The following is a 16,081-nucleotide window of genomic DNA, read 5'->3' as shown; positions in this document are numbered from 1 at the left end:
CCCTGTTGAGCTGCAGTGGTAGTAGAAAAGTAAAAAGAGGGACTTGGGCAGTAAAAACACTAACGTTGAAAGATATTGATTTGATTTTACTAATTTGAACAGTTGAAGTTTAAGATTATCTTCAGATAGACTTTTAAATCCATTTCTGCACTGAAGGAGAAGTGTGGATCTTGGTCCTCATCACTTATACTGTAACTGCATTATGAAAAGATCTTTGAATCGCCATTATGAACAGGAATTGATTATGGCAACATAAAGATCCTATTTCAAAGTTCATTTTGGCAACTGACGGTTGTTTTAAGACGGACTTAAAAACATTGTAAACTCGTCCTCTATAGTAAACTTCCTACATGACGAGGTGAAAGATGAGTCTCTCCAATGTGTTGTAGTTTGCCGTTGGAAGCTCATCCAGCACTCTGTAGATGGTTTGAAGCTGCTCGTGTTTCTCCGGCAGTTCTATTAAGAAGAGAAAACACATAATGAATCAAACACCATCATTAACTTAAAAACATTTTCCATTTCATTTCAACACAGCAGTAGAAGAGAGCACTGAAAAGATCCAACACAGAATGTAAATTGTGAAATGCTGCCCCCTGGTGAGGAGAGTCATCCTTACCCACTGCATGCAGGAAGTCGCTATAATGTGTGAAGGTCATGAGTGGATCTGGCAGCTCCCTCAACCACTGTTTCACCAGGCCTGTCACTGTGTGGATGGGATAGTCTTCGAGGCAGACCAGGTGTGGGTCTAAACGCAACAACAACAGCACTTCATTATAAAAATCAATGAAGATTCTTTGACAGAGTTTGTAAGTAAACTGAAAAAGGGTGATAAAAATATAACACAGCTCTCTTGTTTATTGTCAGTTAGCTGTAAATATCAAAGAGAAGCTGGGCTAACCGGTCTCTAGTCGCTGGTGCAGCTCTTTCATGCGGTTGGCTGAGCCAGACTTGCGGTAGATGCCCTCAGTGTAGAGGCCATGCATCTCCACGTGCTCCAGCATCATCTCCAGCACCATGGGTACTGGATTCTTATCGTTGACCAGGTGACCAACACGTACCCCGAAGTGCTGACCACCAGACTCCTCGTCACTCTGCGGAGAACAGCAGTCAGTGAGAACTCTGCTCATCCGGTACACCCATCACAATCTATCTATTACATCCATGCAAATCACATATACTACAATAAAGTCGGCTATCTGATGTTAAAATATATATATGTCTTATAACCAAGATAAAGGAAACTTTTGTTTTTATACATTGTGACAGGCAAGATACAGTCCAGCAGGTTATATTCTATTTTACAATCCATATTATGTTAAGATGCTCTTGATATAATCCCTTTTCCCAGGGCTTTCATTCCTCTAGTTTTCATCAATCAATATAATTTATAATGGGTTTCCTTAATCAGTCATTCTGAAAAGCTCAATCGTGATGCTAATGTTTTCTCTTCATATATGCTAAACTGGTATCTAGCTCCCATGAGCTTACCAGCCAGTACAGTTATAGTTACAAAAGTGTTTGAACAGAAAACTTCAAATATCATGTTGGAGCTTTTTAGGAAGACACATGACAGAAACCACTTCTACAAAAATAACCCAAATATTGTCTGGTGAGGAACAGATGCTAACTTTTAAAGGGCTCTCTGTGATATATAAAGCCCAGCCTCACTCCAAACCCTCATTTATCATAAACTCATAATTAATCACACACCTTTTTGGCACAGAAGGTGGAGCAGTCCGTCACTATCTTGCAGATACACTTCTTGTGGCACACCATTTTACAATCTGTAAGACGACATTAAAACAATTTACAAGTCAGTGCACGAAAACATTTTTATTTCAAGTATTTGAACATAAATAAAACAAGAAAAAAAAACTTTTGTTGGGGTGGTAACTCACAGCTGCACATGTAGGCCTTTTCCATGCCCCATATATAAGACATACACTGGTCACATGATTGCATGATGTTGACCTGATAGTTGGTGAAAACATGATCCAGGGGACTCTCCATCTAACAAGACAGTAAGAGAGTCAGAGTTAGTTAGAAATCATAATTTATATTGAATTAACATGATTATTGTAGACAAAAAATAAGGTTGAATTCAAAGTATCATATCAACCCTGTATACTTACACTTTTATCTTTTTTCCGCCTTTTCTTTCTTGTTTTAGGAGGCTGAAATTGAGACAAAACACAAGCATGGATGCATGATTTTTTTTATGTATGGACTAACTAGTGAATGACATAAATCAAGGTGAGAGCATCCTTAAGATGTTTCACCTTTGCAGGCTCAGCCTCCGCCTTCTTTATCTCTCCTCTGATGAAGCCATCCAGCACCGACTGGAACAGGTTGGTTACAAGTTTGACCTCTCCTTTCTGTTGGTCTCCCGCCAGGCGGATCACTTGGTTCTGGTAGCCTGTCATCAGACCTTTGTAGCCGATCAAGGGTTTCTGGTAAAATAAAGGGGATAGGAGAGAAGATGATTAAGAGTAGAGGATGTGAGGAATCTTTGATAAATATGTAGTATGTGGGTTTATGTGCCTGCGGACAGACTTACTGGGAGAGAATACATGGATTTGATAGTGTCTCTGAACTGCATGGTGGCTGATACAAAGATGCCCTCTGCATCTGACAGGGACTTCCCTCTGGAGCGGAAATCATTGACCTAAAGACACATACACATAGACAAAACAATATTATCCTGTAAAAGAGTCCCTTTGTATTAATCAGCTAAAATTATTTCCTGTAATAAGTAAAATCTTGACTCCTTTAATTTACCTGGTTGCCCAGAAACTCATCAAGCTGCCGCAGTTCATTGGCGTTGGTGATCTCCCGATCCAGCGAGGCATTCCACTGCTCAGAGACCCGAGTGGCGCGACTGATTTTAATGGTGGGGTTACGGCTTAAACCTTTTCCAGCGCGGTCCCCGTGAGACTGGGAGGGAGGTCGAGATTGGTGTCCAGACGATGAGGCTGAAATGGAGGGAGAATATTTTAATATTCATCATCACAAAGTACAAATGAATAAATGAGGAAAAGGGGAATGAATGAAACATAAACTTCCTTTCTGGCTCTTTCTCAACTCAAACCTCTGATGCAGAATCTACAGAATGATCCTGCACGGGTCAGTATTTTCTCAAAAAGCAAGCAGTAGGATTAGTTGAGGCCTATGAATAATAATGATAATACACCTGTGTTTTATTTCCACATCTCACTTCATGAGGTGCGACTGCAGCAGTCCAGCAGCTGCAGTGCAGTTAAAGCTGTGTAATAAAACACTAAGATCTCAAAATAATGCAATTTTTATTGGTGATAAAATATAATCAGTTTTATAATCTATTAAAAATAGTATTTTTTACCAGGTTTAGGCAAGTGGCACCCCCAAAAAAACCCAGTCAAATTAAAGCAATAAAGTTAATCTCCTCTCCATGAGATGACACAAAACCAGTGTATTATTTACCTTCCCCTCCTGCTGAATTATCACTGAGAATCTGAGAGTGTGTCAGGTCTCCGTTGTCTGGGGTGTGGGCCTCCTTGGGGCGCTTTTTCAAAATCTTGCTGAAGAAACCACTTGGCCTACAGGAACAATAAAGAGAAGAAGCTCTAAAGAAAATTCATATGCCTTGTGTGTTGTGTAAAAACGGAAGTCTAAAAGCTTTATAAAAGCAGATTACAGTTAGTTGTGTTTCTGTTTTGGGTTGTTACTTCTTAAGGATATCTTGTTTGTAACTATGAAGACCGAATTATTCATAGGCTTCCTGCTTCTTAAAGTGCAACAAACTCAAGCTCCGCTCCAGCACTGTCACCATAGCAACAATACAAATTAAAAACAAAACAATCCAGCCAGTGCCTCAGTCCGATAAAAGTCCAGATAAACATCCAGTTTTGACCTATAAATCCATTCAGAGTAAATGTATTAGTTAGTTAAATTTATTAGTATGGCTGTGAGGAATTTCCGTCTGTGACGTGCCAAGGCCTCGTAAGGAACTCGGGATCGGTTGATTACACAAGACAAAGCTTTCCCATGAACAGTCTGACTCAAGCAGACATTGTAATGGCCTAAGATGAATCAGAGGGATTTACAGCGAATGCAGATTTCCATTTCCTTTTCAAACAAATGTATCAGCTGACATATTGATACATGTTGACATTTGATACATTTTTTCATAATGATAACAACCCTGCTGAATCACATCACTAGATCATGTTTCTCTAGATCAGATCAGTGAAGAACAGTACTTGTCTGGTGTGGATGGGATTGGGGGGGGTTCTTGGTAACCAGAACTATCATGGTGTCTTCTTCGGAGGGAGCCCTTGGAGGACTCAGCTTGGCTTTCTGGGTATGAAGTCGTCTGCAAAAAAAAAACAAAAGAAGATTACACTAGCTGTGTTTAGTAAAAAAAAATTGCCACTTAAAGAAAAATGTTGTGATGAAGATTTTTAACCTTCCAAAGCTTATATATGGAACTATGCCAGTTAAAATAGGTTAAGACTTAAAATACCTCTCTGGATGAAAAAGCACCAGCACCCTCAGAGCCTGGAGACAAACTGTCAACTGATGAGGATGCTGTCTCACTCCTGCAGATTAACAGATGAAGGGATATAGATGACAACAAATTAATTTATGGATAGATATGTATGTGTTAGAGCTGAGAACTATTGTTTATTGGAGAAATAACAGGTTTTGCAGTTTAACATGAGGGCAGATGGACGTACAGTGAGTGTTTTGTCCTCCTTTCCTCTCTGTTGTGAGGTGGAGGAGGGCTGTTTTCAGACTGGTCTCCATCACTCCTCCTGCCTCTCCACTTCTCTGGCTTCTCCTTTATTGCACCAGGCCGGCGCTGCAAGTTTACTGCTCCGGCGCCCTCTCCCAGGCCGTTTCTCTCGGGCACAGAGTCGGCAGGCTGCAAGGATAATGTGGATGGACGAACAGGACCAGCAGAGGGAGGAGAAGTTTTGGCCTCCTTCTTCCCTCCTTTGTCGTCCTTCATTTTCCAGGCCACAAAAGTGTACTGGTCAAGCTCCTTGCTGTCCGCCCGTTCTTTTAGCTTTGTCTCCTGGCTTTTGCTCTTCGGTGGTGACGTTTGCTCCTTGCTAACATCTGAGGAGGAGGAGGAGGAGGTGGTCGAGGCAGCTCGTTCACTCTCTCTCTGGTTGTGCTCTAGCCCTCTTCGTCTCCTCTGCTCCCTCTTCTCCTGGCTCCTGGATGTCTGGCCCTTAACTGGGGGTTGTGCTCTCTTCTGGTCAGCATGGGGAGTTGTGGAGGTAGTGCCGGGAGCCTGTTTATCCCCCTGCTGACCTGGGGATATGGTTGTAAGTGCATCTGAGTCGGCCCCATCGGAGGGCAGACCAGGTTTTGTATTTGACTTTTCTAGTGTTTGGTTCTCCGAATCGTCCTCTTCTTTCTCGTGCAGCTGAGGTCCAGCCCCAGCCGGGGAACCGTTGGTCTCTAAATCAGAAGTGGGAGATCCACACTCTTCATCTGCTTCAAGCGATTCATCATCATCCTCATCATCCTTGCCCTGTTCCTCGTCTGGATGTGAGCTTACTGTGATCTCTCTGTCCTCCTCTCCTCTCTCCTGGACTGGAAGGTTGTCATCCAGCATCTCTTCTGTGACCAGCTCTATATCCGGATCCTCTCTTGTTTGAGGCTCTGTTGCTCGTCTTTTCTCTTCTTCCTCTCTCTGTTTCTGTGCTGCTGCTTCAGCCATAGCTTCCTGCGCTTTCCTGGCTGCCTCCTCCTCTTCTGCTCTCCTCCTTGCCTCCTCCTCTTCTGCCTTTCTTCTTACTTCTTCTTCTTCCATCCTCCTCCTTGCTTCCTCCTCCTCTTCAATCCTCCTTCTTTCTTCTTCTTCTACCCTCCTCTGAGCTTCTTTTGCCTCGTCCTCCTTTTTCTGTTTCTCCTCACGTATGGAGTTGACCCTGAAATACACAAAATAGAAATACAATTGTACAATGTGTTGTAATGTGTTTAAAATGTTTACACACAACTATCTATGATGGGAAAGTACATTTTTTAAATGTTATTAGAGAATCTACCAGTGTCCAAGCTCACTTATTCTAACTGGACATTTGACAGGCTGTCTTAGAAAACCAACTGTAGAGACACAAACAGCCTCTGTGTTCTTACCTCCTGCGTGCTGAGTGGCCTCTGACCAGGGCTTGTATTTTAGTGGCACCCTGTCTTTGGCGGTGGAACTCTGATCTCTGTCTGTGGCCTCTCCAAGCAGCCTGGATTATCGTGGCAGCCCGTAGCTTCCAGTACCTGCGCCATTTACGCTAAGAGGAAGGACATATCGAGATTATAGTATAAGTCTCTTATGAATATTAAAAACATGACAAATAAGATGTATATACTGACATGACTGCCAGAAAAAGATATGTTTCATCTGTGTTTACCTGGATCAAGACGGCAGCCTGTTTCATGTCCAGAAACTCTTTCCTCTGCAGGCGACCTCTGAACCAGCGCTGAAGGAAGATGATCTTACGCATTACATCTTTGTGCAACGAGTCCTGCAGATGCTGTCGCTCCAGCTCTTTCAAGAACACCTGAAAAGAGAGAACAAAGCAGATTTTACATGCACAGGTGTTTTAAATCTTACAAAGTGAACAGACACAAATGCAGACAAGAATTAGGTTTGTAAGATGCACTGAGCACTGACAGGGGTTTAATGTTGTACCTTAGTTTTGCCTATCTGGTATGTGGTGGGGTCCAGGCCCATCTTCTTCTCAAGCAGTGCTAAGATGTCCTCCCTGGAGGCAATGGAGTTCTTTGGCAGCAGAGCCCTGAAATGCTCTAAAAACTCCTGCAGGAACAAGACAAGAAAGGTAATAAAAATAGGAAATGAATGGACTGTTCAAGAGAGGACTTATGAGTTTGAGAATGTCAAAACCTAATGCCCAATATAAAACAATAACTATTTTATCTACAGTGATCTCATTTTTGATAATACTTTATCATTATAGCATAGTAAACATTTCAACAGGTTTGTGTTTCAAGGATATATTTCTGTGCAGATTCTAAAAATAGATGCAGACAGCATCTATGAGTGACTAAGGTATTGTCTTGGATTATATTTTGACACTGGCTTCATGTGTGTAGTATTGTTGCAGGCCATTGCATCATCATCTATTCAACATCAAAATGTTACCTGGCTAAGAACAAAGGTTTGGCACCTGGTATAATAGGTGTGAGCAATATATTGTTGTGTTATTATGACATGGATTTTCCTAAATGAGGAGAAACTTTTTAGTACCTGGAATGTGTACTTGGCTCCGTAGCCTGACCTCCTGATGCGAACAGTTTCCAGCATTCCTGTATAACAAAGCTGCTGAACCACCAAGGCCTCATCCAGATACATCTCCTTCTGCTCATATACAAAGATACAAGATGCATATCTGGTTATGTGAGAGAAGTGCGTTTTCAAAGTCTTAACTTTTGAGCTTTCAAGTATCTTTTCATGGTCCATTTGGCCAAAAAACATAATTGTAAACAGGGACTCAAAGTATAGATGTTAAAGAACAAATTACTCAGAATGACAAGTTTTACCTTCTCGGCATTGGAGCGGATGCACCGAATGAAGAAAGGCTCTGCTCTGTTCAGAGTTTCCAAGAGTTTGGTCAGAGAGGTCTAAAGAAAACAAGGAGATGGGTTTTCTGAGTGTTTGGTATTGTTGCTGGAAGGTGTGTTAGGCTTAAAACGGCCTGTTTCTGTGTTTAGTGTGTATACTGTAGCAGGTGATATTACCTGGAACTGGGCACTGATGCTGGGGGGTTTCTTCTTCTTGTGCAGATGGAGCAGCGACTTGGTAGTGCGATCGTGCAGTGTCAAGCTCACAATGAACTTCAGAGACCGAGAATCTATCAAATTCTGCACAGTGACAGTACAGTTAACACCACAACTTCATGCCACTTCATAAGACACTTGTTTTCATTATTAGTATCATTGAAATACTAATGAAATAATGACAACATAATACAGGCACAATAACCAACAACTGCAGAATTAATTTTAAAATCACATTAAAATTACAACAAGCTTTAACAACATTATAGGGCAGGATTCTGTGACTTATTTATATTTATATGCTGAGGTCTTTACACTCAGGTTTACCTTAGGGATGATCTGCCTCTGTTTGATGCTCTTGTTTTTCCTGTGGAAAAAGGAGAAATAAAATGCAGGGTGAGTTAAAGGACTGAAATGTTTGAGCAGTGAAGCAGGAGGATGAATGGAGTAGTGGATGGAGTGTCTGAAGCCGGGTTAGTATGGGCAGGTGATTTCTTCATGCGCTGTCAGTCAGTGAAGAAATCAAGTGTTGCACCTGGAAGACAGGATGAGTGACAGGCAGAGGCAATGCTGGAGTGAATGAGAGGAGAAGGATGACGGGCAGCAGCAGCAGATGGAGGTGGATGGGGGAGTTTACTGCAGGAGATGGGATGTAACATCTAGAGACTCACCAAACACAGACAGACATGCTCGCTTGCTACCATCGCTATTTAAAAAGGGCCAAAATGTATGTTCATGGTCAGTGTCAGACTGCTATAATGTCTAACATGCTGCAAGGCCACTGGGCATATTTTCGGAAGATGCTCCAAAAGACCTCACATGCCTGCACAGTCTTCTGATGATATTCATGCTGCAGTAAATTAAAGTATTGAAGGCATTTCAGCTTTAGCCTTTAAGAAATCTAGATCTACAAACAGATCTAATAAGGTGATGTCTGCTGATGAGGCAGGAGTCTGTTCAATGTTTTTATTGAATTAGATCACATGATCCATTGAGAGAAGTTGCTGTAACTGAGACAGTTATAACTATCCATGTCAGTTTATGTTGAACTGGTCTAAATTGTACTCGGGAAAAAAACAAAGCTTTAACAAGAGCATGTTCTGCCTGAGCTGCCTGGAGAAAGATTGACACCAGGTCTGTCTGCAGACTCACTGGAGGACGTGTCGAGGGAAACGGAGGCGACCCCAGGACTGCAGCAGCTTGCGAGGGTCCTCACCATCCAGCTGCAAGTTCTTAATGGAGCTGATGATCTGTGCATGCATGTCTCTGATCACACCACACACACAAACAAAGTGCAGAGAGGGAAGGAGAAGTGGGAGTTTGGGAGAAGGGAGGGGAAAAACATAAGAAAGATTGGAAAAAACGACAAAAGGAGGAAGGAAGGAGAACAAAAAAAAAAGTAAAGTAGGGTTTGATAGAACACCATTGTTAGGACACCTTGGAAGAAAACACACCGCCACAGTTACCCGAGACAGGAACACACACACTGCAGGATAGTTGGGGGTCTGATATCAAGAGGAACTTCAGCTTTCAGACCCTGCTCATCCGTGACGAATAACCCACAAAATCTATTCTCCTACTGTTCATGTTTATATACATGGAAACCACAAGACACACTAGACCACCCAACCATGCTGCCATATCCCTTGTAAGTACGGAAAAAGAGACGCACACGCACACACACACACACACACACACACACACACACACACACACACACACACACACACACACACACACACACACACACACACACACACACACACACACACACACACACACACACACACACACACACACACACACACAAGAAAGACTAGGACTTGGTGGAGTATTCACACCCATTTCCTTGCCAGTGTGACAGTTAACATGCAGAGCTGAGCTGGCGTTCGGTTTGGTTGGCCATCTGTTTCCATGCTGGGGCTGTTACTGGCTGTGTTACTAGTGAGGCTGTTGGATTCATGGTTCCTTTCATTGAGGCTGGTTTTACACTGTAGACTGGGTGTGGTGAGGTTAATAAGGAGACTTTTCTGTGTCTCAGGGCTAGTCCATGCAGTACTTTTCTGTACTTACCACATTTGACCATGAAAACAGAGGTGAGGCAGTGAAGGAATGGGCAACACATAAATGAGTCACACTGAAACCAACCTCTACGTCTCTGTGATTGCAGATCTGGAAGGGACTGGATGATTTAATCATTTTAACTATGCGCTTAGAGGTTCAACTCAGTTCAACCACTTTGTGTTTAAAAAAACAAAAATAAAAAAACAAACCCAGTAATTTCAGATCTGAAAGCAGGAGGTAGAGGGTTAAGTTTAGAGGGCTCAATGGTCCAAAAATATTCCTCATGGTTTGGTTCCATTCTGAGAAATCTCACCCAATTCTTTTTGTCTATTTGACTAGGGGCCTCTGTACGTTTATGAATACGTGTGTGCTTCCAGCGCTGCACGGTTGATGTAGGTAATCCGGGTGGCTAATCAGAGTAGGCCAGTACAAACACCTTCCTGTGCTCTATCGCAAGAATAATAAATGTGAGGAGAGAGAGAGATTATAACAGCTACAGAAAATGATGGAGATTACAGCGAGGGAAGAGAGGGAATGCAAAGTAAAGGGCAACTTTGCTGTACGCAACAAACTTCCTCTTAGGAAACACTTCACTATTTTTGTATTTGAAGAAGCAGACATTGCAACATTTGAAAGGCTGAACAGTATTTGAAAAAGTACACTAATTTTGTTGATTTGAATTCAACTATACCACATAGCTTAAAAAAAAAAAAGATCAGATTTTTTCGTATGGGAGTAAACTCAGAGAATGGAGCAAACCAGTCTTATCTATTACCCAAAACTAAACACATTTCCTTCCTGCTTGGCCTCATGTCTTCATTCCTTACTCCTGTCCACCAACTCACTTACTTCTTACTCTCATAGCTAGCAAAGATGTCTTCAAAGGCCTCTAGAGGGCGCTCTTCTGAGTGATCAAAGCAGAAATCGAGCATAGAGGCTCGTCTGTGGGGGGAGAGGGAGAGGAGAGAACCGCACACACTAGGGTCACCAAAAGGTGTAGGGAGGGACAGAAAATGTGTGTGACTGAGATGAGGTGAAGGAGGATTCATCTGACAGGGTGTTTATAAATTCCGTTCCAATACAGTAGTACCTCTGAGAAGAGTTTAGGTGTCTGATATTGTCCCTCCTCAACTCATTCAGTACCACAGGGTAAAATGTGGAGGTGCACAGTGCAAAAACCACTTCAAACACTTCCTTCAACAAGGAACATCAAACAGATGTTCTTGCATAGTTTAAAGGGGGGGAAAGGTTGCAGCTTCATGAAGTCTGAATATTGTGTTGATTCTGTTTAAAATATTCAGTCTGTGTTTCATGAAAGTGCAACGCAACACAGTTATTAACCACAAAGTAAACAGCACCGACACTCTGCCTCCACGTCCACAGGTGCTATGGCAGATAAGATACCTCCAGAGGAAAAAGATCTGACAGTTAAAAAAAACAACAAAGTGACACAAGTTTCATGGTTTCATATCAATTATAGATGTTCTTACTTGTACATTCTTTCTATTGGGGCATTGGACCGTTGAAGCTCTCCTAAAGGAGTTCTGGAGATTGGACGGACAACACCTAAATTTAAAAAAACACATTTAATACACATTAACAAGTGAAACGATACATGAATCAGTATGCTTTCTACTAGAATAGAGACTGGTCATAGTCACATGACTGCAGCAGTTTTTGTTGTTTTGGTCTTTATTTAATCTTGTTAATCCACATAAAAAGGCTCCTACGTCAATGGGCTATGTCTGAGAGCACCAAAATAGTCTGGAGGATTGAGAACTGCAGGGAGAATGTCAAAATCTGCTAAAGTGCCATGTTTATGACCTCCATACTTCTCTATGCACTGACCCGAGAGGCTAATAAAAGAACAGAGAAACTGCAGTCCTCTGAAGTTGTATTGTATGCAGCTCAAGAGGTCTAATAGGTCACTTTTCTGTTGGAGAGTAAATCTCTACAACTGAAGTGCAAAAATCTGCACTTCTGTTTGTAACTCTGTGTTGTGTCAATACCAATTTTTTAAAAACTAATTCAGCCCAGTCAGATATGCTTAAAACTTTCAATATTCAATATACGCTATGCATGGTAAAATGTATCTTCATGTATCTGACAGCATTACACTGATAACATACCTGAACTCTTAGAGGCCCAGGAGCGTCCAGCCTCGTTGAAAGCTGCGATGCCTCTAACGGTAGCGCGCAGGATGCCCCAGCGAAACATTGCCACAGGGTCCATGCCAATGAGCTGCCGAACATAAGCGCTGTCGCTGCTCCGCAACAACGCCACAATGTCTGGACGCATGTGGTCTGTGTTTTTCTCACGGAAATCCTGGAGAGGTCAAACATATCAATAACATTACAGATACACATTACAGAAACACACAAACAAAAGGTGAAGGACTTGTTTGAGTGTAACTGAGTGTAATTCTTATAGTTATCATGTTACTGGTCGTCTTCTCTGTGCACCCTCCTTCTTACCTTGACTTGATATTTGACTTTCCCAGCAAAGTGTCGAATGACGAAGGCAGGCTCCATGACTGGTGTGGGCACAAAGTATTTGTTTCCCCGGTGTTGCTGCTTGAATTTGGCCAACAATGTCTCATCTGTGGCATGGGGAAAGCTGGAGCACAGGCAGACAGAGGAGGCAGGAAACAAACAGAAAGCGGAGAAGAAAAATATGTGTCAGATTAATTGACAGCTTGAAAAGATTAATTGATGCTGTGAAATGTCTGCTGTTATTCTTACTTGCTCTCTTCATCCAACAGGTAGAGCAGGCCAGTGGGCTTCTTGCTGATGAGATGAATACAGCCCACATTGTCTATGTAATCGATGTTGTGCCAGGTGATTCCCTCTGCTTGGTACTCCTCCTGCATGTGGCATCACAGAGCATGAACAAACTCATTAGAAATGAAATCAACCAATATGAGTACAGCTAGAAGAAACTTCCCGTAAACCTTCATCCTTGACAGCATTACTCTGCTCCCCTATGACCTTTGATACCTAAACGCCTGAATTATAACCCAAAAGTTAATTAGTCTTTGCACATCTGGAAACAATTCAGATCCCATTTTGGACACAATTATTTTCAATCTCTTCTCCCTGCAACAGAAATTCGGCATTCCCCCCATCACTAAGTGATAAAGCCTTTAGTCTCTGGTTTGGAAAAGGAATTAAAAACATTTAAGGACTTGTATATAGATGAGACCTTTGCTTCCTTCCCATCTTCCTTACCCATCTTTTTAGATACTTACAAATTCGTGATTTTGTCAGGAAAAATTCCCCCCAGTTTCCTAAACTCCCCCCTCAAACACACCTTTATACCATTTTAGAAATCAGTGTCAACAAAAAGGGAGCTGTGTCTGCTTTTTATGATTATATTACAAGTCTTTCTCCCTCATACACTACCACAACCAGACAATTTTGGGAGGCGGACTTAGGCCATACATTTAGGGATGAAAAATGGGAAGAAGCCTTACGCAGAATCCCTTCCTCTTCTATATGTGCCCGTCATGGTCTCATCCAATTTAAATTTATACACTGCATATATTGGACTAAAGTTAGACTAGCGAAGATTAAAACAGACAGACCCCCTTTGCTCACTACTGCATATGTTCTGGCTCTGTCCAAGGCTATTTGTTTTCTGGAAATCTATCTTTAGCTTGTCAATAGCGCTGGGCTTAGTAATTGCACCTTGTCCTTTGGCTGCACTTTTTGGTCTTTCCTCAAAGACCCCCTATCTCTCAAACCTTCGGAAGAATGCCCTTGCTTTCTGTACTCTAACAGCTAGGAGGTTGATTCTCTTAAATTGGAAATCCAGTCACCCACCTACACATATTAACTGGGTATGTGATCTGATTAGCATCCACCTTGAAAAGATAAGATATCTCAGAGATGGCAAACAAGATACATTTCTGTTAATCTGGGAGCCATTTATTTCCCACTTCTCCTCCTTAACGCCACAGGGATCACTCCCACCCCACCATCGGCCCGATAATCCTTTCTCATTATTATTATGATTATTTCCCCCTTTTTATTTTTTTTGTTCCTTAGCATTACCTTGCCTAAATCACACATTGCCTTTCTTTTCTCCTTCTAACCAATTTTATTTATTTTTCTTTACTCATATTAATACTTATTTTATCTTTATTATTTTAACAGCGAGAGATGATACTGTCACTGTTGTCTGAATAGTTGTGATAGATATGTCTGTTATATTTGTGATTGTTATGTTGTTAAGGTGTGAGTGTCATTTGTTTAACCAGAAAACGGAAAAATAAAATTCTATAAAAAAAAGAAATGAAATCAAACTGGAAAGATGAAAAATCCCACTGTGGGTCTTTTAACCTGAATTATTTAACCTTAACCTATTTAAAAATGACAAATGTGTATGCCAAAATGAAGCAATAGTACACAGTTTTCCAAATAAATTCTGAATACATACACAAATTGATTTAACTTCAATATATGATGCTATTGTTGCCCCAGACTCCAAAGGATAAAGATAAGCTAGCATTAACAAGCATGTAACTTCTTCCCCCTTTAGTGATCAAGAAATGCTTGGATGAGTCACCATTTTATTAATCATTCTTATAAACACAGACTAGAGAGAAGACGGTGGAGTCAGAGTCGTAGTTTTCAGTCACAGGGATGTTCCATTAAAAACGGTGTGTCAGGTTGATGGTCCGGTAATGATTTGCTTAACTGAACTGGACTAGTATATTAACTCAGACCAGGTTTGGGTTAGACTGAGTTTCAATTAAACCTTTTAAAAGTACACAGTAACTTTACATATTTAATATAGTGTGTAGATGTATGCTTAATCGAGTTCATAAAACTCTTCATCAGAGCTGTCACTGTGTGCAACATTGCGCCCAAGTGAATCTGGTTAGTTAGTGAATCTTTTATTCTTCAGATCTGTGCTCATACGGTGTGTCGCTGCCACAGCTCAATAAAAGCTGCTCATCTGTGTGCTTTCGCACTTCAACATCTGCTGCTGTCAGTCGGGTAAGTTTGGTCTGCAAATACTGAAACACATTGAATCACCCGCCGGTGAACCTGCCTGGTTTGTTTTTTTTCTTTTTCGTACAACACACAGCTGTAATGGGTCATCAATAGACTATCTATTTTCATTAGCTGCAGACACAGCTGGAGCGTGTGCTGTTTATAGGACGTTATAATTCATAAGTGTGGACGCTCACAACGTTATCATTATAGTTATAGTTATTGTTCTTAGTGTGGACAGCCTTTTACATACCTATAATCATATCCAGATCCAGCCTGTGCCTGCATATTACTGGTGAATAGGACACACCGGTGTATAAGACGCACCCCACTTTTCAATGAAAAAAATTTGCGTTTAAGGTGCGACTTATACCCCGTTTTTTACGATAAATATTCTGGCGGTGTGTTGCTTCGTGTGTCGTGTTAAATAATTTAGGGGAATAAAAACTAAAGAGCACTGCTCACCTGCTCCAGATTGAAGATGTGATGGTTGAAATAATACTGCAGCTGCTCGTTTGCGTAGTTGATACAGAACTGTTCAAAGCTGTTGGTCTCAAAGTCTTCAAAGCCAAAAATGTCCAGGACACCAATGGACAAGCACTGGAAAACAAGATCATGAACACCTACTGAGCACTATGGGGAGCAGGAAGGAGAATAGATAAGAATAACCAACCACTGTTGTGTATGTGTGTAAATATTTTTGCGTGGGTGTGAGTGAGTGTCTGTATCTCACTGGGACAGATTCCTCCATGTCTTTCTTGTTTAGCAGTGCGTGATTGATGCGTAGGACGATCCAGTCAAACAGGGCACTGTACAGAGATTTAGCCATGGAATCTCTGGCTGTGATAGCCTGATGTGAAAGGAAGGAGGAGACAGAGAAGACGATGATGAGAGATAGTTTTACGGTGTGCTACAGACACATGTATGTGCTAGGAGTTACACAGATGAACAGGAAACGGGAACAGAAAAAAAACTGATGGCAGCCAAAAACTTAGAAAAATGTGTAGATGTAGATACAGAGGAAGAAGCAGAAACACTGTACAGTTGAACACTGCTATAGAAATGAGAGGCTGCAGAGATGGCTGGGTGTCTACCTCAGGTTGGCTGTACGGGAGGATCAGCTTGTCATTGACTGTCACTGTTTTCCTTTTGGTCAGCGCTTCAACCAGCAACTCCTCTTTGACCTGAGAGAGAGCACATGCACATTAATGCTGATGGTCACACATGACGAGGTA

The 16,081-nt window shown here is 41.6% G+C and overlaps 1 protein-coding gene across 7 annotated transcripts in view; it reads right to left on the bottom strand.

The window, feature by feature from the left end:
- si:zfos-588f8.1 overlaps positions 1-16,081 on the bottom strand; it is a 59,059-nt gene that overhangs the window by 4,717 nt on the left and 38,261 nt on the right. For 6 of the 7 annotated variants that reach the window (XM_062424725.1, XM_062424727.1, XM_062424729.1 and 3 more), the window contains exons 10-37: positions 15,941-16,030; positions 15,580-15,696; positions 15,312-15,446; positions 12,591-12,712; positions 12,324-12,465; positions 11,979-12,174; positions 11,340-11,415; positions 8,938-9,051; positions 8,113-8,152; positions 7,747-7,869; positions 7,549-7,629; positions 7,256-7,366; positions 6,680-6,805; positions 6,399-6,548; positions 6,130-6,278; positions 4,716-5,921; positions 4,502-4,577; positions 4,239-4,351; positions 3,460-3,575; positions 2,779-2,972; positions 2,558-2,665; positions 2,280-2,450; positions 2,133-2,174; positions 1,899-2,010; positions 1,711-1,784; positions 899-1,091; positions 617-745; positions 351-456 (exon numbers count right to left, since the gene is read on the bottom strand). In XM_062424725.1, the coding sequence (XP_062280709.1) occupies positions 351-456; positions 617-745; positions 899-1,091; positions 1,711-1,784; positions 1,899-2,010; positions 2,133-2,174; positions 2,280-2,450; positions 2,558-2,665; positions 2,779-2,972; positions 3,460-3,575; positions 4,239-4,351; positions 4,502-4,577; positions 4,716-5,921; positions 6,130-6,278; positions 6,399-6,548; positions 6,680-6,805; positions 7,256-7,366; positions 7,549-7,629; positions 7,747-7,869; positions 8,113-8,152; positions 8,938-9,051; positions 11,340-11,415; positions 11,979-12,174; positions 12,324-12,465; positions 12,591-12,712; positions 15,312-15,446; positions 15,580-15,696; positions 15,941-16,030 (4,412 nt within the window). The remainder of the gene's footprint in view (positions 1-350; positions 457-616; positions 746-898; positions 1,092-1,710; positions 1,785-1,898; positions 2,011-2,132; positions 2,175-2,279; positions 2,451-2,557; positions 2,666-2,778; positions 2,973-3,459; positions 3,576-4,238; positions 4,352-4,501; positions 4,578-4,715; positions 5,922-6,129; positions 6,279-6,398; positions 6,549-6,679; positions 6,806-7,255; positions 7,367-7,548; positions 7,630-7,746; positions 7,870-8,112; positions 8,153-8,937; positions 9,052-11,339; positions 11,416-11,978; positions 12,175-12,323; positions 12,466-12,590; positions 12,713-15,311; positions 15,447-15,579; positions 15,697-15,940; positions 16,031-16,081) is intronic. The other variant, XM_062424728.1, reaches the window with a different exon arrangement.

Source organism: Scomber scombrus, chromosome 8 (genome assembly GCF_963691925.1).
Source record: "Scomber scombrus chromosome 8, fScoSco1.1, whole genome shotgun sequence".
Lineage (NCBI taxonomy): Eukaryota > Metazoa > Chordata > Actinopteri > Scombriformes > Scombridae > Scomber > Scomber scombrus.
This window is presented reverse-complemented; position numbering and strand designations above follow the sequence as displayed.